The 23,540-nt window shown below is 48.5% G+C and overlaps 2 protein-coding genes across 3 annotated transcripts; both read right to left on the minus strand.

The window, feature by feature from the left end:
- Positions 1-3,131: 3,131 nt before the first annotated feature.
- Positions 3,132-7,287, minus strand: LOC127317320 (transcription factor TGAL3). 2 transcript variants are annotated; one of them, XM_051347869.2, is made up of 10 exons: positions 6,895-7,287; positions 6,586-6,698; positions 6,195-6,490; positions 6,024-6,107; positions 5,843-5,902; positions 4,646-4,723; positions 4,510-4,555; positions 4,037-4,308; positions 3,665-3,919; positions 3,132-3,576 (listed from the first exon to the last, which is right to left on the minus strand). In XM_051347869.2, exons 1-10 carry the CDS (start codon positions 6,933-6,935, stop codon positions 3,430-3,432), a joined length of 1,392 nt encoding a protein of 463 aa, XP_051203829.1. In that variant the 5' UTR covers positions 6,936-7,287; the 3' UTR covers positions 3,132-3,429. The 2 variants fall into 2 exon arrangements, with proteins under 2 accessions (XP_051203829.1, XP_051203828.1); XM_051347868.2 differs by having other exon boundaries at positions 5,988-6,107; positions 6,895-7,275.
- A 3,491-nt stretch (positions 7,288-10,778) lies between these two features.
- Positions 10,779-22,467, minus strand: LOC127315996 (uncharacterized). Its single transcript, XM_051346422.1, has 2 exons — positions 22,137-22,467; positions 10,779-10,867 (listed from the first exon to the last, which is right to left on the minus strand). Exons 1-2 carry the CDS (start codon positions 22,465-22,467, stop codon positions 10,779-10,781), a joined length of 420 nt encoding a protein of 139 aa, XP_051202382.1.
- Between the last annotated feature and the right edge of the window lie 1,073 nt (positions 22,468-23,540).

A 23,540-nucleotide genomic window follows, 5' to 3' on the forward strand; every position in this document is an offset into this window, starting at 1 on the left:
AGGTGATGGGACGCTCGGTGCTACCACTACGTCCCTAACGTTAGCGTTTTGGGGTGTCATGATGGCGTCATTCAGATGGCGGTGACAGCGCTCTACTGAATAATGTTACCCCGACTTCAACCCTTTCTTGGTGACGTGATTGGCAGCGTCGAGGAGTCAGTGGGTATGTGTCGTTTTGAGGCTTGTACTCTGGCTTTGTGTGATGTTGCTCTGATTGTTGGCATGTTGGTCTTTGTTGGTGGCATTTTTTTTCCTTGTATGCATGTTGTTCCCATCTGCCTTAGTCCTCTTCTTGAACGATTGGATGGCAACCTGACAAAGTGTCGAGAACTGAAAAATTTAGCGGAAGAAGATTTTGTTGGGGGTATTTCATGTATTTTTAGGTTTTCTCGGTGCTATATATGTAAATATGCGGACAACTCTACTACATATGGATGTGTCCTTTGTAATCGTGCCCTTTGGTTAAAATATTCCAAATAATATTCGTCGAAATAAATAAATATTTAAAAAGCTATAGGAAGTCTTAAAGCTTGTAAAAAATATGTGCATATATACCTCCGTGTACTTTAATGAACACAATTTTCTGGTGCATCGCACACATTTTTTATTTCAAAACCGTCTGTGATTACCTTCTACATCACATTTTTTTAGTAAATCTGTGTGCAACCAAAATCGGCATAAAATCATTTAAATGGGTGAACATAGATAGAAAGCCTGCAAATTCATAATATTTGTGTGTTATCCATACAATATGGTTTAGTTTTTTAAAAAAAAATTGGAATGGTACCATTTTGCACTATATTATTTATACGTCACTAAAAACCCATTTTTTGAACTTAGAAAATGGAAAAATATTTTTTTATACACACATTTGAAACTCACTGCAATGCTATTTGAAAGGGAAATATATACCTCCGTGCAAAAGTGGAGCCATTATGCTTAAAATCATTCTTGGTGCATCACATAATTTTTATTTCAAACACCTTTTGTGATTTGCACCTACATGAGACACCCATTCTTTGAGCAAAACTTTGGGCGATGAAAATCGACATAAAGTAATTTTAAATGTGTGAGTGTGGATAGAAAGCTTAGAAATTCATAATATGTGGTGTTATGCATACAAATAGTTTTTATTTTTTTTAAAAAAATGAGTGACGCCATTTAACACCATATTGTTTATGTTTGAACCACCAAAAACCCATTTTAACATTTTTTCGATAAAGGGAATATATTAATATCAAAAGATACCAATTACACCCAGCCTCTACAACAACGCCCCACCCTAATGCCAGTACGGATGCACACAGCCAAAAAAGAGTAAAGAAAACTAAGGAAAAAAAAGTCCCGCTACAGCCTTCTAGACCTAGCAACAGCAATACAACTACCACCGTGACAACACATGAAGTACAGACTCTCCAAAAGCGACGCCTCCAAGAAGGAAACAGTGCACCAGCGCCGTCGTCACCCGACCAAAGGTCTTAGGATTTCTCCCTGAAGATAGTCCCCACTCTCAAAACAATGCCTCCAACAAGAACATTGCCAGGCACAACCAGTTAAGGCCAGACCTTGGGTTTTCACCCTGAGAGGTAAGACTCTGAACTTCCCCTGTGTTGTCGCCCACACATGCATACCACTGCTGCAAGCCCGGAACGCCAAGCAGATCCCTCAGCATCACATTGACTTGAACCTCCTTTAGCCAGTCCACCAATCCGGCCTTCATGATATTCCTTCTTCTGACTTCACCATGGACCAAAAAGTCACTTGATATCAACGCAGAATATAGCTTCGCGGCGCTCCCTCCGGAACCAAACGGTCGGAATAAAAACATGGATGCGCGCGACCGAATACCACCCGATCCAGCAAACTGCAGGCACAATATGCACAGTTCCATTCACCAACGGAGCTTTCCGGAACTCATCTCTCCAGCCAGATCAAAGCAAACTGACCTCCGGTAGATCTTCATCTTCGCTTGTGAGAAATCCGAGGACCACCACCAAAAACAAAGCAAGACCAACAGCCCCCACGCCACCAGTCCCTCCTGCCAGATCACCAGGGAAGAAGACGGCGGCGCGGATCATGCGTACCACCGTTGAACCGTCACCGGGGGCGGAGGCCGCCACCGCTCGACCGAATCCTCCATGGCTACCGACGGAGAGCATCAGTTCCCAGCCAAGTAGCCGTGCCGCTCGGCTTCCTCCACCGGCGCTTCATCACCTCCCATGGAACGCCACCGTGGAAACCCTCTCCTCCCCCCTCGTCGTTCGACGGAAGGGGCGCCGCCACCGCCGCCGTGGCCGAGGCCGGGGCCGGGGCTGTAGCGGGGCCGGGGCCGGAGCCGGAGCCGGGGCCGAGGCCAGCAGCAGCGACGGCTGAGGTGCGGCGGTCCGGGGGCGGCTGCTCGGAGCGGGGCGGGTAGATCCTCCGCCGCCGCCCGGGAGGGGGACGGGAGAGGAGGAGGCGACGGCTAGGTTAGGTTAGGTTAGGAGGCGCCCGGGAAGAGGCAACTAAAATGAAAATGATTTTTATACAAAAACTTGGAAACTCTCTTTGGCAATGTTGTAACTGAGATTTTTTTTCCGCAGTTGCACGTGGAGTTACAACAAAGATTTACTACTTACACATTGGTTACAACTAAGAAAAATACGAAGCATGGTTAGATTGCTTTGTGATTCGTACTAATCATAAGTAACATGGGTTGCAACTTGCAAGTGACATTCGATGACACCTAGCTAAATAGTATTAACTATATTGTGATCCAAATTCATACAAAGGCTACCTACTGATGAGAGAGCGAGACTTGTCATCGGGAGGTTTGGGCTGACGTTGTGTAGGTTTTTCCATGATAGTGGTGATTTGTTGGTTGACGCCCGTGATTTTTTCCCTTCTCTTTGGAGGTATTTTTTCACGTTAAAACTTCTTGTGTCCATGTTCTTTTGTAGATCTTTCTCTTGTGACATATAGGCACGTCCCTCGCTCGTATGTCAATCCATGTATGGCCTGATCTCGCCGATGTTGCACTTTTTGGTTGGCCGTAACAAGGCATGGGCATTCGGCTAGTAGTGGTTGAATACCTTCAAATTTAGATAACATGAGACATTTTTTTCAGACACATTCTTCCTTTTGGGGGAACGGAGGGAGTACTAAGATTCCGTTTTGGATGGATTAAGTTAAGACATTTTCACTTGTTACGTACGGTTACACTACTAGTTGTACACTCGTACTTAGCAGCAGCCAAGCCAGCCATGCGCCCATGCTATGCTACGTAGCAACCGATGATTCTTCCTTCCTGATACTAAACCACCGGAGAACAAAGAATCGTCATGGCACTCAGCTGAATCCAGGAGTTAATCGGTACTAGTCAAAATCTCCTTGGGATACAACCATTCTGCCCAAGAGCTGGTTGAACGCCGGCGACTCCATCCTAGTCAGTCATTCCCTCGGCCGCGCCAGCCATAGGGAGCTCAACGCCCGGAGCCGGGAGAAGTAGTCGCTGATGACGAGCAGCGCGCGCGCCGCCTGCCGGGTCGTCAGGATCCGGTGTAGCTGCTGCAGCGTCTGCTGCCTCAGCAGGTCGCCCTGCCGGCGCACACCAAGACGGTCGATCATCAGGCAACGAACGAACAATGCAAAAGACTCATTTTCAGTACGGTGTTGTTGTACGCACCTGACGGAGGAAGTTCTCGAGCGTGCTCAGCTTCCCCATGGCGATGGCCATCTGGCCCATGTAGTTGGTCACGTTGTCGGCACCGGTGGCCAGGGGCCCGACCCCCGCGGCAGCGGCCAGGGTCTCGGCTAGCCCCTGCTGCAGGGCCTCCATCCCCTGCGACAGCGCGTCTTCAGCCTGCTGCGACGATTGTTGCAGACTGCAGATGCCCATCAGCTGCTGATCCGTCAGGGGCTCAAGCTGGCTCGCAAGAACCTGAACATTTGAATATCAGGAGTAAGGATAATGTAGACTTCAGACAAAATAATGTACAGAGAAGTTTTCTGTGATTCATAATCCAGCTGCAAAGGTTACTGACTATAAAAACAATACCTTGAGGAGTTCCGACGAGCGAAACCCCCCGAGCCACATGAAGAACCGCTCAGCGGGGCTCATCCACATGCCTGACATGACGTGGAACACGTCGGACTTGGTCGCGAAGCTCTTCAGCCTGAAGAGATCGTCGTAGTGCAGCATCACGGATTCGACAAGGAGACGCAGTTCCTCGTCGCTCATGTTTGTGACCACGGCCACCCTGAGGTTGTTGATGTGGCGTTGGTGGTCGTCGAGCCATCGTGCGTACTCCAAATCGAATGCCAAGGCACCTAAAAGAACAGTAAATTCTTTTCAGCAGAATGAAAACTAACAATTTGCACCAAACTACTTTGAAATCGACAATGTATTACTGCATGCTAGTTGAATGGTTTCAAACCAAAAGTGAACTGCCCTGCAACTGTTGGAAAAAGTTATGATATTGTGTAGATGCCATGATCTAATTAAAAAGTGAGCACTAGAAATATCATTACCCCCACTTGAGTGATCACCGGAGCTTCCACCCGCGATAAACATTCCCTGCACCACATACACGATCATCGGCATTCAATCAATAACTACGCACCCCAAATCGGGGTTTGCAATTCGTAATGAAGCTGAAGAATTTACCTGCTGCCTTGCCCTCTGAAGCTCTTGCTCCAGTTGCTCCAACTTGGATCGGCTGCTTTCCAACTGCTGAAGGTAAGCCTGCAGATCAGAAAAGCAGTGTCCCCATGTTTATCAAGATAAAAAAAAAAAAAACCTCCAACTGGACATTTTATGAAGTGTACGATCAGCAATAAAATCACATCATATGGAAAACTACATTACTCCTGATGTTTTCAGTTTATCACAGATACTGTACTAATGGGAGGAAGATTCAGTATGAGATGATAGCTTTCTCCAAATAAAAAGAATAATATGATAGGTACAGCAAATTTAAAATCATAATGCAATTGGAGGTCCCCACGTTGACCATACATACAAATAAGTGCAGAATCACTCTCTGCCTTGCTAATTGAACAGTAGTCAGCAGCTTGAAATATAATGCTTATGCGCAGTACTCCCCCTGTTTTACTCGGCATGTAAATGTAAAAATATATTGTTATTTATAAAATAAAAATAATATAATTAGTATGGTATGCAATGTATTATCATATCATATACATTTGATTATGAATATATTGATATATTATCTTGGACAGTTGGTCAAAGTCTCAAAGATTACAAATCTTGACTTTGATCAAACCTTCCATGCAGAGTAATACGTAACCAAGGGAGTAGACAGTAAGTTAGACTAGTAAACACTGAGGTTTCCTTTGATTCATAGGAGTTCTATACGAATTGTGTAGGATTTAGATCTGGTGGGATTTTTTTTTCTACACTATTTGTTCGGTTCATAGGAACATATCCTATAGAAAATAATCCTATAAAAAACTTGTAGTGCAAATCTTATAAAAAAAACATGAGGTCATACCTCATGGAAAATTCCTTTCGCACAATGAGAGAAAACTCATCTTCCTGTAGAATTTAACTAGGCATGACATCCTAATCCTATGTTTTTTATTCCTATGATTTTCCTATCGTATGAATCAAATGTGCCCTGAATGAAGAAAAACTCAGAGGATTCAATGGCATGCCCCCCATGACTACCAAAGAAGGGTTGCTACTTGTTTGGTTAAAATGTCACAGGCAAGTAGAAATGTCCATGTAATTGTTGTCTGATAAAAATGTCAGTGGTAAACAAATCTAGAGCTCAATCCATCCCAACTCCCCATATTTTTCCCAAGAAAAAGAAAGCAAACAAATCGACCGCAAAATAACCACCTTCTTCTTGACCCGGCTCTTCCGGGCCGCCTCGCGGTTCTGCGCAAGCCTCCGGGACATCTGCAAATCACAGAGGAACGCACCGTGCTCAGCACATGTCATGCATGATCATACGCACCAAATCCAGCCATAGTTTGGCACCTACACGATCAGGTTTCATGGCGCCGGTTTCTGCAATCACCTTTTGGTCCCCTCTTCTGTCCGAGGAATCCACGCAGCCCAGCCTTGGCTGCCCAGCGCCGTCGCCGTCGCCTCCGCCACCACCCTGCCAACACGGGACAGCACGGAACTGCATTATACGACGAGTTAACCAAGAGTAAGAAAGCGGAGCAAGGACTGGCCGGGCACCAACCATCGAAGCGCGGTGGCGCATGTCGCCGCTGTCGTCGAGGTCCGTGGAGGTCTCGGTGAGCGGGCTGGTGACGACGACGCCGGACACGGAGTCGCCCCAGTTCTCGAGCTGCTGCTGCTGCTGCTCCGCCCCTCTCGGCAGGAAGAACCGGCCGGCCTCCGTCGCCGCCATCCCCGGCGCCGCCATGCCCAGCGTCGCCGCTACTCCATGCTGCTGCCCCGCATCGGCGAGGAGCGGCTGCGGGGCGAAGGTGGCGAGCGTGACGTTGCTGGAGGACTTGGAGCTGGGGTTGGGGCCTTCACACCCCACACCAAACAAAAAGACGCATCAGAGTGACGCGCGCAAAGATCCAAGGGAACAGAGTGAATAGTTTTCGGAATGCAGGAGTTACTGCGAGGGTGTTGGTGGTGGTGGTAGAGCTCGGGAGGGAACTGCGCGGCGCCATCTCCGATGCGGTGGTGGAATCCAGCCGTGCCACCACCAGCACCACCACGCTCCTCCGCCCTGCAGACGCACGAGGCAAAGGCGACAAAGGTTAGCGAGCTAGACGAGCCGGTCCAGAGGAGAAGGCAGGAGCTCGCTGCACTAGAGAGCAAGGGACAAGCCAGACGCAGCTTGCCACTAGGAATAGTATAAGCTTGCGCTAGGAGACACAAGCAACCGCTTTCTCTTCTACTGTAGTGTACTCGTGTGTGTTTACCTGAAGACGTGGAAAGGCCCAGGCCCAGGGTGACGATGCATTGGAGCTAGTAGACAGAGCCGCCGCCGACGACGAGGACAACGGTGCCGTCACTCACCGCCGGCACAGCTTGAACCCGAAACAGAGGCTAGCGCCGGGAGCGTGGCGTTCTGCACTTGCATTTGCCGCTTATAATGGCAGGACCAGGAGGAGGCCGTGCGAGAGTTCAAGGAAGAAGATAGGGCCGGATTCAGGACAAGAAATGAAACGAGGTGATGATCAGGAGGAGGGCGTGTCAAATTGGTGCATGTCAGAAGTATTCAGATATCCGTCCCTCCATCAAAATATCCATCAAATATCAGGAATCAATCAATCAATCAATCAGTCAGTCAGTCGAGATGGCTTGGCAGGCTGAGCCATGGTGTAAGCTTTTGTATTGGAGCTTGTTTGCGTGTGCGCAGGGTGCCCCCCGATCGAGCACATGCGTAGATTGGCAGGGCAGTGAGTAGAGAGAGAGAGAGAGAGAGTGGGAAAGACCGGTAAAAGCCTGTGACCATCTTGAACTGAGGGTCGCGTGACTGTAGTTGCGACGGCGATGGTAGTAGAGGTGGTAGACTAGTACTAGGCTAGTAGTAGCCATTGTTGTTTGGTCCTAGGCTGGGGATTGCTAATATTGTAACTTCAGTTCTTCGTTGACTAATTACGTCAGCATGGCAAAAGTGTGAGGAGACACTTGGGATTGAAAACCCAAACTTTCGAAGTTTGACCAGACGTACGTATACAAAAACTATCATTAATTAAAATTCAGCAAATACAGTAGAAAAATCTATTTTATGATGGTTATCGATATTGTAAATATTTATATTTTCATCTAGGTATTCATATTTTTGTGTACGAATATGATCAAACTTAGATAATGCTGATTTTCATATGACTTTTGGGTGTGGGGGGGGGGATTTGAGATTTTGTCAACCAGGTACATGTATCATCGTATAATCATACTGCAACACCAAATCTTGAGATCTCGTATCCCCCCTCACGTCTCAACACCCTTCAATTAATCGAGATATTGTGTTACTCTTACCTTCGTGGAAAAGCCTAGGAGGCTACAGTTGCCCTGAAGCATTCGGCATGTGAATTTGCTTCATAAAAAGTTTGCGAGAATTTGGAGGCAAGCTCAAGATTTATCATTAGTTATTGGGTTCCTTCTTTTCAGAAAAGGCCCAAAGAGAAGAATGTTGGTCTTTGTGACGTTTGAGAGTCCTTAATGGTATTGCACGCCTCTCCAAAAAAATGTAGGGCATGTTTGGATTGTGGCCAAAAGTTACCCTGCCAATATTTTGGGCATGGCCAAAACTTTGGTCTTTGTTTGGATGGTTGCCAATTATTTGGCATGCCAATGGCTACTTGTCTAATCTAGTTCAGTTTTCTTGCCAATGTTGGCCAACTTATGGGCAACCAAAAGGTCAACCAAAATTTTGGCTAGCCAAATATTTGGTGGGGCAACCATGGGCAAGAACCAAACGTACCCGTAGCCCCCCATGGGAGTGAACATCAGGTTATATCATCGTCTCCAACACGGCTAAGTATTTCTACACAAGATCTTAGTAGCTACTAGTGTTTACTTTATGATAACTTTCGTGCTTTAAATACTCTTATCATCATATAGGTTGATTTACCAAGTTTTACATTAGGCTATTTTATTTATGAGCAAAACCGAAAATGGATAAATAACTAAATGAAAATTTGTAAAAATCTATCCATCGATTATCATCTCTATCTTTTCACAAGATCTTGCACCATAGGACAGTTGTTGCATAGTACACCGAGGTTGCCACCTCAACGTCAAATTGTGGTTTAAGTTTGCCGCACATCTTCCCCGCTACCATAGAGCCATCATGAGTAGCCATTGCAAACTAGTCGGGCCACGAGGGATAAGAACACCCAAGGCAATGACTCCAAGAAGGTAGCAATATATTCATCGTTGCAACACTCTTCGATGTAGTTTAGGCTTTCACCCTGAGATCTTAAGACCAATCCCGTTAGCCATGATCAAAGCAAGATAAAAAACGACGCAAAGAAGATGGAGAATGTTAGTTGAAGGCATCAGTGTCATCGGCGTCGACGACACAGACTAAATTCCATGCATGGATTTCTCATGAACTCGACCACGAAGAGAAAGGAGGTGCAAGTTGGGTATGGTGATCATGTCGTTGACCACATAGCTCCATCACACCTCACAATTGCCGGGCACCTCACCACAATTTATGTGCCATGCTAGACCACCACCATGTTCGGGACGTCATCGTCGCCTCGGCTTACTCGCCTATTGGAGCATGTTGGATCGAGAGAGGAGCTAAGCGCACCAAGACCTTCTAGCGCCAACATAGATGATCCATCGCACCCAAACATTGCGACCCATTCAGGCCAGTATTTCCCATGCTACTCCAACATGCCCCCACTACGTCTACACCAAATCCAAGCTCAAATGTGCCACCTAGTTCCAACTAGTCGCCGGTTTGCACCATGCTAGTAGTAGCCAGATATGAGCCCACCATCTTGCTGGAGATAGTGCTATGTAGGAAAATAATGATGATTATTTATTATTATATGTTAAAAGTTCATAATACGTTTCGTACCATGATATAATTGTATTAAGCGGAAACATTAATACATGTACGGTATTGTGGACATACATGTGTCATTGACAATGAGATCATATCGTTTGGATAAATGATAATGATGGACATACCTAGAACATCAGTATTGTAACACGATAAAGACACATCAAGTTCAATGTTAGGATGTTTATAAAAGCGTAATGACTTAATACTAAGACCGTGAGATCATAGCTAATATTTGTCACCGGAGGCTGCTTTGGTTGTATCAACTATCACACCGCAACAGAGTGATCACAAAGGTGTAGTTGGGTATTCTAATGGAATGGGTTGAGACGTATGCATCAATAGCGGGAATTGTTCTTCCACGTTACGAAGAGATACAAAGGGCCCACTCGGTGGGATTACATCCATGAAAGCTGTGCAGCGTATGATTAGGTCATGGGGATGGAATCACACGTGACGAGTTGAATAGCCTTGTTGGTAACGGTGATAATATCCCTGACGAGTGTCTGTATCTAATTAAAAATTTAATAAGACTCAAGGCAATGGTCCAAATGATGATCATATCTTCATGGAATGCATATAGATCACCTTGGTTATCCACACCACCTAGCGATCGATTGACCAGAGAAATTGTCTCGCATCATGTTAGCGTTATTCCTGAACCGTAGGATAACACACTTAAGGGTTCAACTAAACTTGAGATAGTTTTGGATTCATCGGAATTGAGAGATATATCCGGAATAGGGTTCCGGAGTTGGCCGAAAGGTATTCAGAATAGTTCGGGAGGTGTCTCGAACAAATGGAAATTAAAGGATATGTTTAATATGTTAATTAAATGAATTACATATTAAAATATATTTAATTACAAAGTCCCTTTCATTGGTATTTAATTTCTGGGAGGCAGAAACCCTCCTTTTTCGTATTTTGCTGTTTCAGAGATCTTCTGGACACCTAAAAATTAAAGGAAAAATACATGATCAGTTTTTCACAAAGAGAAGGGCTGTGGGCCAAAGAAGCACGCGAGCTGACCATGAGGGCCAAATGAGGCCAGGTGGTGCGCCATACCTTGCTAGGCGCGCCACCCAAGCCCGTTTGGGCCTCGAGCGTCGCCTTGGATCCCCTTTTTACATACGACTCCGTCTCGCTAGAAAACTTACATCATATTTTTCTCGAGATTTATAGAGGCAGGGGAGGAGGCGGAAGTCCTCTCGTACTCCGGGAGAGGGCTGATCCTGCCGCACCGGAGCCTCCAGAATGTAGGGGAAATCAACGCCATCGTCATCACCACTCCTCCTTGGCGTAGGGGGAGGCTTCTCCATCAACATCTCCATCAGCACCATCATGACCACCATCAGCATCTCTGAGATCAACTTCACCCCCCTCATGTTTTAAGTGTTATTTGCATGATTGTGATTGGCATGTTGTCTTTATTTAGTGGAGAGATTATAATTTTAGATTGTGTTGTAATTCATATGCCTCTGATCCACACCATGTTTGGCACTTGTAAGTAGTTGCCCATGTTCCTGGGGGCATAGGATAATCTGGTTATGATTCTATATAATGTGCAATGAGTATTTGAATAAGTTTTTGTATCTTTTATGTTGTTCTATGATGGTTTTATGTGAACGTCGACTGCATATTACTTCACCTATATGGGCTCATAGGGTTGCACTTTAATGTAATGATGAGGGTTGGAATGTACGAAATCATAAAAATTGTATTTCCAATACTTTGAGTTGCATTAAAAGGGTTTATGTCGGTGATCAATGAACTAATTTCTATGATGGAATATTTATATCTTAATGATTTCTACACTTTCTCATTAAAATGGCTATAGTATCAGTCATAAGGTGTGTATTTGCTCATATCTATGGTTGCACCTAATTTAGGCTCTGCCTCTAAGGGACTGAAACTTGACAAGATATTCACCATGTTGTGGATAAATCTAAATGCCGGTAAATCCATGCCTGCCTGTGGGAACACTTGTCACATACAAGTTCACACACTTGAGCTTGTCCTCTTGTTGCATAGAGGATTGAACTTTCTCTCACTGAGAGCATTTATTTTATTGCAAATTATACACTCAAAACACCAAAATCATTGTATCCTTTTTATTATTTACTTGTCAAACTTGCAAACCAATACCTTCAGCTTCTCGTAGGTTTGACAAACTTTATTATTAAAAAGTACTACAATTGATCTCCTACATTTGAGAGCCATCAAGACACTTTTCTTGAACAATTGCCGGAAAGCGTAGCGCTATTGGTAAACTGTTTGGTAAGGAAAGTTTTACTGTTTTTTTTACTATTTGTGTCATCAAAGCTTCCTTGGGCCGTGAGGCTAAGAAATTAAATCTATATGAATATGTTGAAGTTGTTAAAGACAAGGTTGAAAACCCTCCTGAACCAAAAGTGGCATATCAAATCCCTACTGGTATTGCCAAAAGGATGAAAGTAGGTTTTTTAGGGGATAAAAAAAACTACTATGGGACATTTACACACTATTGAATATATATGTTCTTTATTCAAACTATTTGGTATTCATCATGATGAAGTGAAAAGAAAATTATTATACTTATCTCTTTCCGCGGACAAGACTTATCATTCCCATGTTGAACAACGTTAGGGTTGATGTGAGTTCCTTTGTAGCTTAGGTGTTTTTTTTTGAACATGAGTAGGTCCCCAAGGGCCTCGAAGCTTGTATTAATTTAGTCGTGAGAATAATTTTACAGGCAAAACACTGAAGGTATAAAAGATTACAAACTAGTTCCTACACTTTACAAACAAGTGCTCATGGAGAGTTGCAGAAAAACAATCAAGGCATTTATGTTCATCACAACTCGTCGACCCCGGGACGACGCCACTTGGAGAGAAGCCAACAAAGAACCCCACTCCAACATCCAAGATTCTCCGATGGAGAAAGAAAAGATCTAGGCTACACTAGCAACCGAGCCTGAAGCGAATCCTCTAGCCATATATAGCATTAACAGAAACTTGCCTCCGCTAATGAACGCCACCACCGAAATCAACTTCACAAGCACATGAGAAGAACTATACTCCAACTTCCCACGGAATTATGGGGCAAAACATTAGCGAAGCAAATATGTCCACTTGTATCCTCCGGTCACCATGAAAGCAAAGAAAAGGAGACATAGTCTCCAAACCTGCTTGAGACCTAGCTCCACTAAGCTTATTTGAGGACGCCCTTCCAGAATAACCCTGCCCCTTCTCCTCCTCCACCAGAGACAAAGAAGAATGAGCTTCACCACACTGCTCGTCGGCATCTAAGGCATGAAGAACGAAGGAAAAGAAAATCCTAAAACTGCTTATACAGTGGGGATTCGGTCCCCTCTCCCACCCCAAATCTGACCGGTAGAGCTGCATGAGAATAGAGGGGAGGGGCCGAAGAGTTCAAGGCGAATTTTAAGGTAGGTCGAGGAGAGAGGCAAGGATGGAAAGTATGAGATCACGTGAGTGAGATGAGTGCTTAGGTGTAATTAATGGATTTATCACAAAAGCATGTATACCTTTGCATACGGTAAAATAGTGGTAAAACCATGGAGAATAGACTTTTGTAGGCCGGGCTACATCTAGGCCATTTTTCGAATCTATGAAAATTTCATTTTAAATATGCTAAACAAATTGAAAAATAATGTGATATAGATAATATTGTAATCTACAAGTGTGGAAATTTTCAAAATGAATATGCTGTATTTTAGGCTCAGCAAAAATAACAAATCTTGATTTCATCAGTGGTGAACAATAATGAACAGTAGATTAAAATCTAGATTTCGTCATTTTGCGAGATTTTATCATTTTTACAGACCAATAATATAACGTATATCAATCTAAAAATCCACACACTTATAGATTACAACATTCTCTACGTCTACCTATTTTTTACAAAATTTTCTAAAACTTTAAAATCAAAAGTTTTAAAGTTTGGAAAAGGAAAAATAAAACCGGGCTACATTTGTGGTTTTCGCAAAACCATATCTGATTGAAAAGGTTCATTTTTATAGGAAAGAAAGAATCACCCTGTCAGATCAGATGTACTAGGATGGATAAAACCAAGTGAAGAGCATCCAGTCGCCGGCCAGCTCAGGCGACTCGATCTATCCTATTGCGAGGAAAAGGAGAAAAGATTTGGCAATCCAGGTAGGCCCTTTAACGGGCAGAGAAGCTAGGCGCCTAGGCCAAGTTACGGGAAATGTGTGGAGCAAACTGGGGCTGCCTGCGCTGCGCTCCGGCAGACGCCAGACGCTGCTGCGTGCGAGAGCGAGCGCAGACTGGCGCGGCATTTGCGTCGCGGCTGGTTGCAGGCATGCTGGAGTGCCCTTTTTCTACGTGAAGCGATGGCGCGGTCAGAGCTCAGAGCTCAGAGGCAATAAGTGCAGAGGTGACGACAAGACTCAAGCTCGGGGAGAAGAGAGAGAGAGAGCTAGGGCGGCCGGCGGTACTTCTCCGCCGCGCGCGCCTGGTCTGGCCGGCAGTACTCCCTCCCCGGCGCGCCGCTTGTGCTGTTGTGTGTTTTTTACGCCATTGCCGCGAGGTGCAGAGGGCGTCAGGCTGCGCTGGGCTGCACGGCCACTGCCATGCCATGCATGCGTGCACTCGATCGATGCAGGCATTTCACGCTGCCGTGGCACGCATGTTTAGCTCGATGATGAATTAAGGTATCCCATGATTTAATTTTACTGCGGCCGATCTGTGATCTATGCGCTTCAGTTGCAGGACCCGCGCGGGCGACTGAATGAGACGATGATTTGTTATTGCATTAATGCTAAAGTGACAGTGGTGCTGATCTTTCCAAGCTGGTCAGGGCAACGAGATGATGTAGACATGTACACCTTCTCGGCCTCTCTCTCTCATCTACAGTAGACAGAGACGCTGCCGAGATAAACCGGGCCGATCCCGAGCCCCTCTGGCGGCGATGCCGGCCGGAGGTAGCGGAGGTGAGGTGCCGGAGTAGGTTCCTATGTTAGGAGTAGGTCCCGGCAGTTTGCCGGTTAGTGGTGGAGTAGGAGCCCTGGTTTCTCGGCCAGATCTAGGGCGGGCTGTGTGTTGGAGGTACTCCTCTCTGCTCCAGCTGCCGGAGTCCATGTGGCCTCCATCTCGGCTGATCTCCAAATAAGGCCTTCGTCATCTCCCTCGAGCTTATGATGGCGCCTCCTCTTCCGCTCCTGGCCGGCCTCGGTGGCGAGGAGGATTGGGCGGAGTCGTCGTCTTCGACTCGATCTGGAGGTGGCAGGGGCTGAGTGCCCTTTTGGTGTTCCGGCGCAGCACCAGATGGCCCGTCGCCGGTGGTCTCCCTCCAGATCCGTGTCGGATCTGGGACTGGAGCTCGTCGACGGCAAGGCTCCTCGATAAGGCGCCTAGGAGTCAGCAACTGAAGAAAAAGGTAGCCTCCTTGTTTCCTTGGCCGGCCATGGTGGCGAGGGAGGTTGGCTTGGAGGCGGACTGCGGCGTGTTTCTCCGACCTGACCGGCCGTGGAGGCGAGGGGGCGGGAGATGCTGCGCAGATCCGGCTTCTTCTTATAGTTACTAGTGCAGTACTCGTTGTTGCTGGCTCTCTCTCTCTCGCTTCTCAAGGCCCATGGCGGTGGCTTGAGCTCGAGAATGGTCTGCCGGCGGTGATGGTTTCGTTGAGGAGCTCATCTTCGACGTTTCATTGGCGGATTCTCGTCTTTGCGTCGGACTCAATGGTAGTAGGGCTGTCGCTCCGCCGCTGCTTTGCTCCAGCTGTCGGTGCTCTCCTGGGCCTCGTCTCCAAGTGGCTTGTTCCCCGGAGGCGTGGTCGCAGTCCGTCGTCGGAGTTCGATCTGGAGGAAGAGGAGGACGGAGGGCTTGATCGCGTTTTCAAGTTTTCTCTTTGGTCCTTTATGCTTATTTCCTGGACCCCTGTGTAATTCCATGTACTTTTAGGGTCTTCTTGTACTCCAGTTTTATTAATGGCAGCTTTTATCGGGTGGGTTCACCCGGTGACTTGTTCAAAAAAAAATGTACACCTTCTTAGAGGTTATGTTCAGGGGAAGAAAATTGAAAAGTAACAAATGCGTTAGTCATGAAGAAAATCTAACGATTTAGAGGTTTTTTTTCTTCTTAATTGCATTCGATCTCAACTGCAAATGGAAAAACCAATTTGCAATTGAATTTTTTTTCAGTTGCAACATAACTTGCAACTATAGTAAATCAAATCCAATATTGCAGGATTCTGTTGGGCACGAGATTCATTCTCAGTCCGCTGAGACTGAGAACTAGCTATTTCTTCTGTTTCAATTTTTTTTTTTTGCCCCCAGGCTGCCTCCATGCATAGGGAAATTAGTAGGGCAGTGCCACGGTTGTCCAATCATACACCGTGCTCTCCTCACCGCGTGCCATGCAGCTAGCGACCATGGCTCGTGATCGTCCGGCGCCACGGTTGAGATCGAGGACGCCGAAGAAGGGGAGGACTCTCTGAGCAGGCAGAAGGAAGGAGGACTGACCATACTACGTACGCCGAGAATCGTACCAGCAGCCAGCTAGCCTAGGTTTAATTGCTACCGTCTGCTACGTAGGTTGCTGCTCCCCATGCGTTCCCAGGCGAGACAGACAGCGCAAAGTTACACACACACGATCAGTTGCTGACTAATCCGTACAGTACATGAAGCTTGTGGACTGTGCCGATAAACCGTTGCTGGTGTTGCTCCCGTGTTGCAACCTTCAGTTGGTACTACATCCGTCCACAAATAAGTGGATGTACATGATTTTTAAGGTAAATTAGTAAAATAAGAGAAAATTGTATTGGGAAGATACAACCAACATCTCTCTCCTCTTTAATTATTTCACCTCCAATAGGCTATGTGCATGTACAAAATTAAGATAACATGTGCTCAATATTATTGGGTTTGATTTCCGTGCAATGAGAGAGAAACACCCTTTGCTAATTTAAAGTACATTGGAAACATAGAAGTACACTCTTTCATGGATAAAGTTTGAGGCTAGATACCACTTATTTGAGGACGGAGGGAGTACGTGTATGTATGCAACGTGTGTGTAGTTAAGCAGGGCTGGTTCGGTACAGCCCCGTCGATGGCCATGTTCGGTCAGCTCGACCGAACAGGGCCCCCAAATTCCTGAGGCCCCCAATTACCTCTTACGTTAGTCGTGAAGTAGATACTACTTACCTCGTGCGGCCCAGGCCTAACATGCTGTTCCGCTGGTTTTGATCACGATCGGGAGACCTGGATGGCTGGATCGATCGTGCCATGTGTTTCCGCTTCTGCAGTTTCCGCGGGGTTTTGGTTTGATCCGAGTAGCGTCCGCGTCTCACCGGACGGGGATGGCGTGACCCCCGGATCCCTTTTGCTTCTAGACTTCTTTCCTTGGACCTTGCGTCCTTGCCGACCGATCGATTAACATCGACGGCACGGCTGCACGGGAGCAGCTGCAGCTGATTGAGACCCTACTTTGTGGTTCGCTTGCTGTATGTCTACTGAATCGGCAGCAGTTTGCTCGCGATTTCATCAAATTCACGCGGCAGCCGGTAAGGACACACAAGGTAAGACTGCAACTCTCGATTTAGTCATGTTATATTTGTTTGAATTATTTTGTTATATTATTAATTTGTGGAATAGGAGGAATCATGAGAAGAATAAAGATTAATTATAAAGATATGATTGTATATTTTATTTCAACAAATAGGGATGATGCTTTTTAGAACATGAGGTTTGTTTATTACTTCAGAGCTATATTTACTCTTTTAGAGCAAATACATGATATATTTCTGAGTATTGTGCCAAATGGCACATTCGGAAGTTATATAATAAAGTAAACATATAACTTTTTTCACTCCCTATATATTTAAATTATAGATACATTTGTACTATTTATTGAGTTTGAACAAAAAAATAACTCTATTTTATAAATCGCACCAGGGCCCTCAAATCCTGGAGACGGGACTGAGCGCGTGAGGTGGACGCACCGAAGCTGCTAGTCAGCAGGTTTTAGTTTAGGCCATATTCAATTGCAAAAAGCTAACAGATTGATGCAGGCGTGCAGCAAAAGCATGAGCACAAACAGACAGGGCCTGTTTGGTGGCCTGAAATCCCCATGGCTACTAGTAATCAACTGATTAGCCCATCAATGATTAATTAGAGCATTCCAGCCGTGTCCCCCAAAGCTTCTCCAAAGCAATTTGGGGCACGCCGGACTAAAAAATCGTTTCAGCTGTTATAAATGCGACAAGCAAATAACGAAGAACGAAACAAGAACACACGCAGGGGACACAAGATTTAACGTGGAAAACCCCTTCCAACATAGAAGGGGAAAAAATCACGGACGCCAGCCAGCAAAACTTCACTATATCGGGAGGTGTTTACAAACGCCGTGGGTTATCTTATAATCTGATAAACCCTAGCCGGCGGCTTACAAGATGTATATGTAGGCGGTGCCAACGATCCGTACCGTACCGCGGGGGGCTGCCGCCCCCCGCACCCGCCGCAGGCGTCCCTGTAGGGCACGACGTATGGGCTAACTTCTGACTACGCTACGCTTCGACCCAAGCCTCCGGCGACGGGCCTCGCTCCGCTCGTCAGAAGTTAGCCTCCCTTTAGTATATGAATTTGGATCACAATACAACATCAGCCGCGTCCCCCAAATTCCATTTTTGTCCGGCGCGGTCCGATACGGTGTCCGGCGTCCCGAGCCCGTCACCGTCCCACAGGGGACGCTCCGGGCACGCCGGACACAACGAAAAGCGAGGCGAACCGACGCGGGCCCGACGCGTCAGCGGCTCGGAAGGCTAAAACCCCGTCGCCTACCTTTGGTCAAGCGACGTTAATGGCGCCCCTGTTTTCGTGCATGGCCGCGTGGCCGTCCGCGCCGGTGTTATTGCGTGCAACCACCCCGCTGCCGCCGCTGTACATTAAGACGCCCTGCAGTTCGTCCCAATTTCTCACCGCTCCCAAACCTTCTCGTCGCCGCCTCCCCCCTCACAGATCTTCTCCTAGCCGCTCCAAAAATTTCGACCTCTTCCTCCCGTAAGATCTCCGCGGCGAACGGCTTCGGCCGCGGCCGCCTAACCGTGGCGGAGGCGTGAGCGCTGTACCACGCCGGCTATACAGTCCCGCTGGACATGCGACTGCCAAGCAGCGGCGGCTGGAAGATGGCCGTGAACGGCATTGGCGTCCCGCCGCCACCGAAGCCGGGCACGGACCAATGGAGGGACGGCATCAGGGCCCGGCGGGCTCAACTCACCGCCGCCGAGCGGCAGGATCCGACGTGGGCGGCCAACAACAACGACGACTGGTGGAAGACGTACTTCAAGGCGAAGTACGACGTCGAGATGCACAACACCCAAGGGCTCGTCGGCGGGCCCAACAGCTGGAACAAGGACGGCCGCGCCCTGTTTTGGGGCGTTCCGGGGCGCACCCTCGAGAACGTCATCCGCGGCATCCGCAACGGCGCTCCAAGGTTGGAGACACCGTCGTCACCGCCACCGTCTCCTCGAGGAGGACCACCGCAATGGCAGCCGAGGAGGACGACGTACTCGTCCTCCTCGCACTCTTCTTCCTCAGGACCGGCGCGATCGACGCCGTCCTCGTCGTACCGCTCGGCGCCCTACACCGTCCCCAAACGGGAGGTGAAGGAGGAGCCGGTGACGCCCGTCAACACGAGGCGTGGCGGCAGCGGCAGCCGGCGGCAGCAAGGGAGGCGCGACGGCGCCCTCCTCATCCCGAAGCCGGAGGTGAAGGAGGAGCCGGAGGAAGCGTCGCAGGCGGCGCTGCTGGCGGAGTACGAGCGGCTCATCGCCAGCAGCGACGACCCCGAGGACTGTCCAGGGCTGCGGGCGGTGTTCTTGGCGTCCATGAACGACAAGGATGCCTGGAGGGGCGACGTCGACATGGCGATCGCCATGTCCATCCGCGACTCCGGCAAGAGGCTCGTGGACCTCACCGACGACGGCGAGGCAGGACCAAGCGGTTTGGTGAAGGACGAGCCCGTCGACGAGCCCGTCATGCAGGAGGTCGTCATCGACGAGATGTACAACTTCCAGCAGTACTACGACGCCTCCGGCCGCCACAAGTACTTATAGATTAGGTTTAGTTTAAATTTAGTCAAATTTCGTTCGAATCTATGTAAGTTTGGACGAATCTAATCGAATCTCGTTAAGTTTAAAATTTCAAAAATTTTGTTTGGGGGACGAGACTGTGGAGCGTCATCCCCCAAACACAGCACGAATCCCAAACGCTCAATCCGGCACGTTTTGGGAGATGCGGTTAGAGATACTCTTAGTCCATTGCACACGGAAGCAGTCAGACCAAATACGTACCCATCAACCCATGTAGACGTACATCTTTAGGCGGCATTTTGGAAAGGCCTGATCGATCGTAATTCCTAGATGCGGTTTCTTTTCACGGTGAATCTGCCTGCGTGCGTGCCAGCCGCCTCTTTCTGTGCGTCTCGCTGCTAGGATTGAAGGGCACTTGCCGCTACCGCAGCTCGTCGTGCGATCCCGCCGTTTCTTCCACTCGCCGGCTTCACCGGTGCAGGCTTGTGGAAGTATACCGGTAACTTTCTTGTTCCAATCAAATTGTCTACTATTAATTTTCGTCCCCCGTCTTCATCGATCTAGGGCAAGGGTAGGAGCAAGACCTTTGAATGCTTCATCAATCGCCAGCAACTAGCAAATAGCGATGGCTGCAGCCACGGACTCTAATCAGCTGCGAAAGGGGGCAACTATGAGTCGATGACTCTGGAGTAATTTCTCCATAGGTGACGAGGGATTAGGGCATCTCCAGCGGCGCGAAGCGACCGTTTGCGTCCGCCGTGACCGGAAATGCGTCTGGGGCCTGTTTCAGCGGGGCGACGCAAAGTGACCGGGCCGTCCGCGGAGACGCAAACCTGGCCCAAATATGCGCCAGGTTTGCGTCTCGGCGGACGTCCGGAAACGTCCGCTCGTGTCTGGCGGACGTTTCGGCTGGCCCGCCTGGCAGCGACCCTGCGTCGATGCGTCTTCTCAAACGCGCCAGCGACTGCAAAGCTGCGTCGCTGCATCGTTTCGGCTGGCCCGCCTGGCAGCGACCCTGCGTCGATGCGTCTTCTCAAACGCGCCAGCGACTGCAAAGCTACGTCGCTGCATCGCTTCGGCACACTGCGCCACTAATGGCGACGATGCCTCGGCTGTCGAGCGGCCGCCCACCTCCGCCAACCAGGTTAATGACGACGCCACGCGTCCCGCGGCCACCGCATGCCGCCGGCCTATATAAAGGGGCGCGCGTTCTTCTTCCTCATCCACTCCTCCAAAGAAACCCTAGCTAGCCGCCACAAAGCTCGACCGTAGCGCCGCCTAGGTGTTCCTGCGACGCAGCCAAGCCCGCGAGGAAGTCCATGGCCGGTCCTGGTGGCTGGCGAGGCGGTCGAGGCCGCAGCCCTGGGCGCCCCCGTGGCTGGGGCAGGGGCCGCCGTGGTGGAGCAGCTACGGCCCCACGCTCGCCGTCGCCTGTGCCCTCCTCGTCCTCGCAGGAGGAGCGCTGCTTCAAGTTCCTCCTCCGCATCGACGACGACCCACTCGCCATCAAGCGGCTACCGGACAAGTTCGCCGAGTTCGTCGACGGTGTCGAGCCGGCGCACTTGCAGCTACGGGAGGCCAGCTGCAACTTCTGCCGTTGGACCGTGGAGGTCATGTTCGACGGGCAGGGCAAGATGTACCTGCACACGGGGTGGGACAAGTTCGCCCGTGACCTCGACCTCGAGCCCGGCTGCCAGCTCACCTTCCTCTACGAGGGGGACGGCGAGATGATCGTTAAGGTGTTCGACGACACAGCCTGCCGCAGGCACTACCACACCGACGACTCCGGCTCCGACACCGATAGTTAGAACGTTGAGTGTTCTTTCTTTGCAGCGAATCTAGCTACGGGCCAGACGAAGCCAGTAGTCGAGGTTTCTGGATGTTCGCTTCATCGGTAGAACCAACAAGGGCACCATCTCCTCCCGCTGGATTTTCCAGTTTGGGTGACTGGGTGCCCTTGAATGTTCTTTCTTAGCAGCAAACATACAGAAATCAACACAACTGATTTCTATTTTTTTAAATTTTATATTTGTGTCAACCATGGTTCAAACTATGTGTTAGTTTGTGTAAACCATGTTCCAAATTATGTGTTAGTTTGTGTAAAATCATGTTTCAAAATGTTATATTTGAAACTATGTTTAAATGGAGAAGAGGGAAAAAAGGAAAAAAAAATTAAATGTGTCGCCCCGCTGGAGCAGACCCCAGACGCAAACGGACGCGCGGACAAAAACGGTCATTTTTGCGTCCGCAGCGCGACGCAAACGGACGCTCGCGGACATTAAAATGCGTCGCGCCGCTGGAGATGCCCTTAACTCGTTAATGCTTACAGATTGTAGAGAGTTTTCTAAAAAGTAGAGGGCAAGTAGATCTCGAAGGTACAACCGATAAAGGTGCACAACTAAAGATTTCTGTGCTTCTGTTGACAATAGATTCGATGCCTTGCTTTTTCCTCGGCTCCCCTTTATATAGAAGGCGGAGCCGATGCTTTCCGTGTCGTATATATTACAAACTGCAAGAGACATATTGGGTCTTTATTTGTGGGATTCGAGAGTATCTTCTGGAGGTCGTATGCAAAAGTAATTTGAATACCATACAGACCCAGCATCTCCACATCCTGCAAGAACTCCTTGAGAGGTTGTGGCACTTCATCAGTCTGACAAATCTGGAATACCAAATTCTCGAACGCCACCGAGAGTTGAAGGACGGCGACGCGCTGATCACCCTCGCGAGGGTTGGTGAACTCGCAATCCAAGTCGGCGCACTTGATTGGTGCGTTGTCGAGATAGTCCCTCTTCACAGCGCGGATCCACTTCTCCACCCTTCTTGCACGGAGCGCGACCGTGACCTTGAAAGACATCCCTTCGGCCATGAGGTGGTACACCCGAGTTAGAGGAGACGGGTTGCGCGCGAGGTGCTCCATCGAGTCCGAAATGTCGACGAAGAGGCGAGCTTTTTTGCAATGGTGGATGAGATGAGATGGCGAAGAATATGTGTGTGTGGCAATGGTGGAGAAGATGTGAGCATATAAAGGAGTGGAAGATGTAGATGAACATGGCCAGCCACCGGGTGATCAATTCTCGTGGTTGGCCGCGCCGGTGCCGGCAGCTCAGATTCCCGCGTGACGCTCAATTTCGACGCCGACCAGTAATGGCGATGCGACCGGCTTCCGCGGGAACGAAGCTTTTGATTTTAAGTCGCGACACGTTTCACCAGCCGGGACTAAAGGGGGTACCGCAAGCGCAGTGTGCCACAAAACCCTTTAGTCACGGTTTGGGATACGAACCGGGACAAATGGGTCCTAACGAACCGGAACCTATGGGTGCCGTATGATTCGGCGGATTCGGGGAGACGTGGCCAGGCCTTTGGTCCCGGCCCAGGCTACGGCCGGAGCCAAAGGTGCCTAACGAAAGACCTGTTTTCTACTAGTGGGATATGGATGACCGTAGCCGAAGATGCTTTCGAAATGGTAGATTGAGTGTTGTCTTTGTAGAATTGCATAGCTCGGGTTCTAGCAGAAGGAGTACATTGTTTTGGAGAACAATGGAGCCTTTTTTGAATGTTTTGAAATCAATGTTTTTAACTTCTATACAAATCAATGTGAAATTGTCGTGGTATCGTCACATCAGTAGCCATACGGGTGGCTAAACTGCAGGTGTGGAGCCAAAAGAGCAACCGATGGGTTCCGATTACATGGATTGGGCGCAAGCAAAATGTGATGTACCTAGGTTTAGGTGAAGGTAACACCCCTACTCGTGCAAAAATCACAGATGGGCCCACCACTGTCACTGTCGCCAGCTCAACACCATCGCCTTGCATCAGCACCGCTGCTCGCTGTCACTCCCTCGCGCTAGACGGCTTGCTACCGCCACTTGTGACTGGCGCCGATAGCCCGATACCACTTGGTCACGCCATGCTGCCTTCTGTGGATCCGTCACACACCGCCTCTGGCCTCCCTCTAGTGTGCCACACACAATTGTAGACAATGAAGTACCA

This window comes from Lolium perenne, chromosome 7, assembly GCF_019359855.2.
Source record: "Lolium perenne isolate Kyuss_39 chromosome 7, Kyuss_2.0, whole genome shotgun sequence".
NCBI lineage: Eukaryota > Viridiplantae > Streptophyta > Magnoliopsida > Poales > Poaceae > Lolium > Lolium perenne.

Bases quoted from the DNA above. Each gene is read 5' to 3' on its own strand.
- LOC127317320 (XM_051347868.2), bottom strand. From the start codon at position 6,935: ATGCATCGTCACCCTGGGCCTGGGCCTTTCCACGTCTTCAG. The intron at 4,309-4,509 runs GTAATGATATTT...CTGTTCTTTTAG, and splicing joins CGGTGATCACTCAAGTGGGG to GTGCCTTGGCATTCGATTTG. The intron at 3,577-3,664 runs GTGCGTACAACA...GTGCGCCGGCAG, and splicing joins TCGAGAACTTCCTCCGTCAG to GGCGACCTGCTGAGGCAGCA.
- LOC127315996 (XM_051346422.1), bottom strand. From the start codon at position 22,467: ATGGAGCACCTCGCGCGCAACCCGTCTCCTCTAACTCGGGTGTACCAC. The intron at 10,868-22,136 runs GTATTCAAATTA...AGGGGGGTGAAG, and splicing joins GGAGATGCTGGGTCTGTATG to TTGATCTCAGAGATGCTGAT.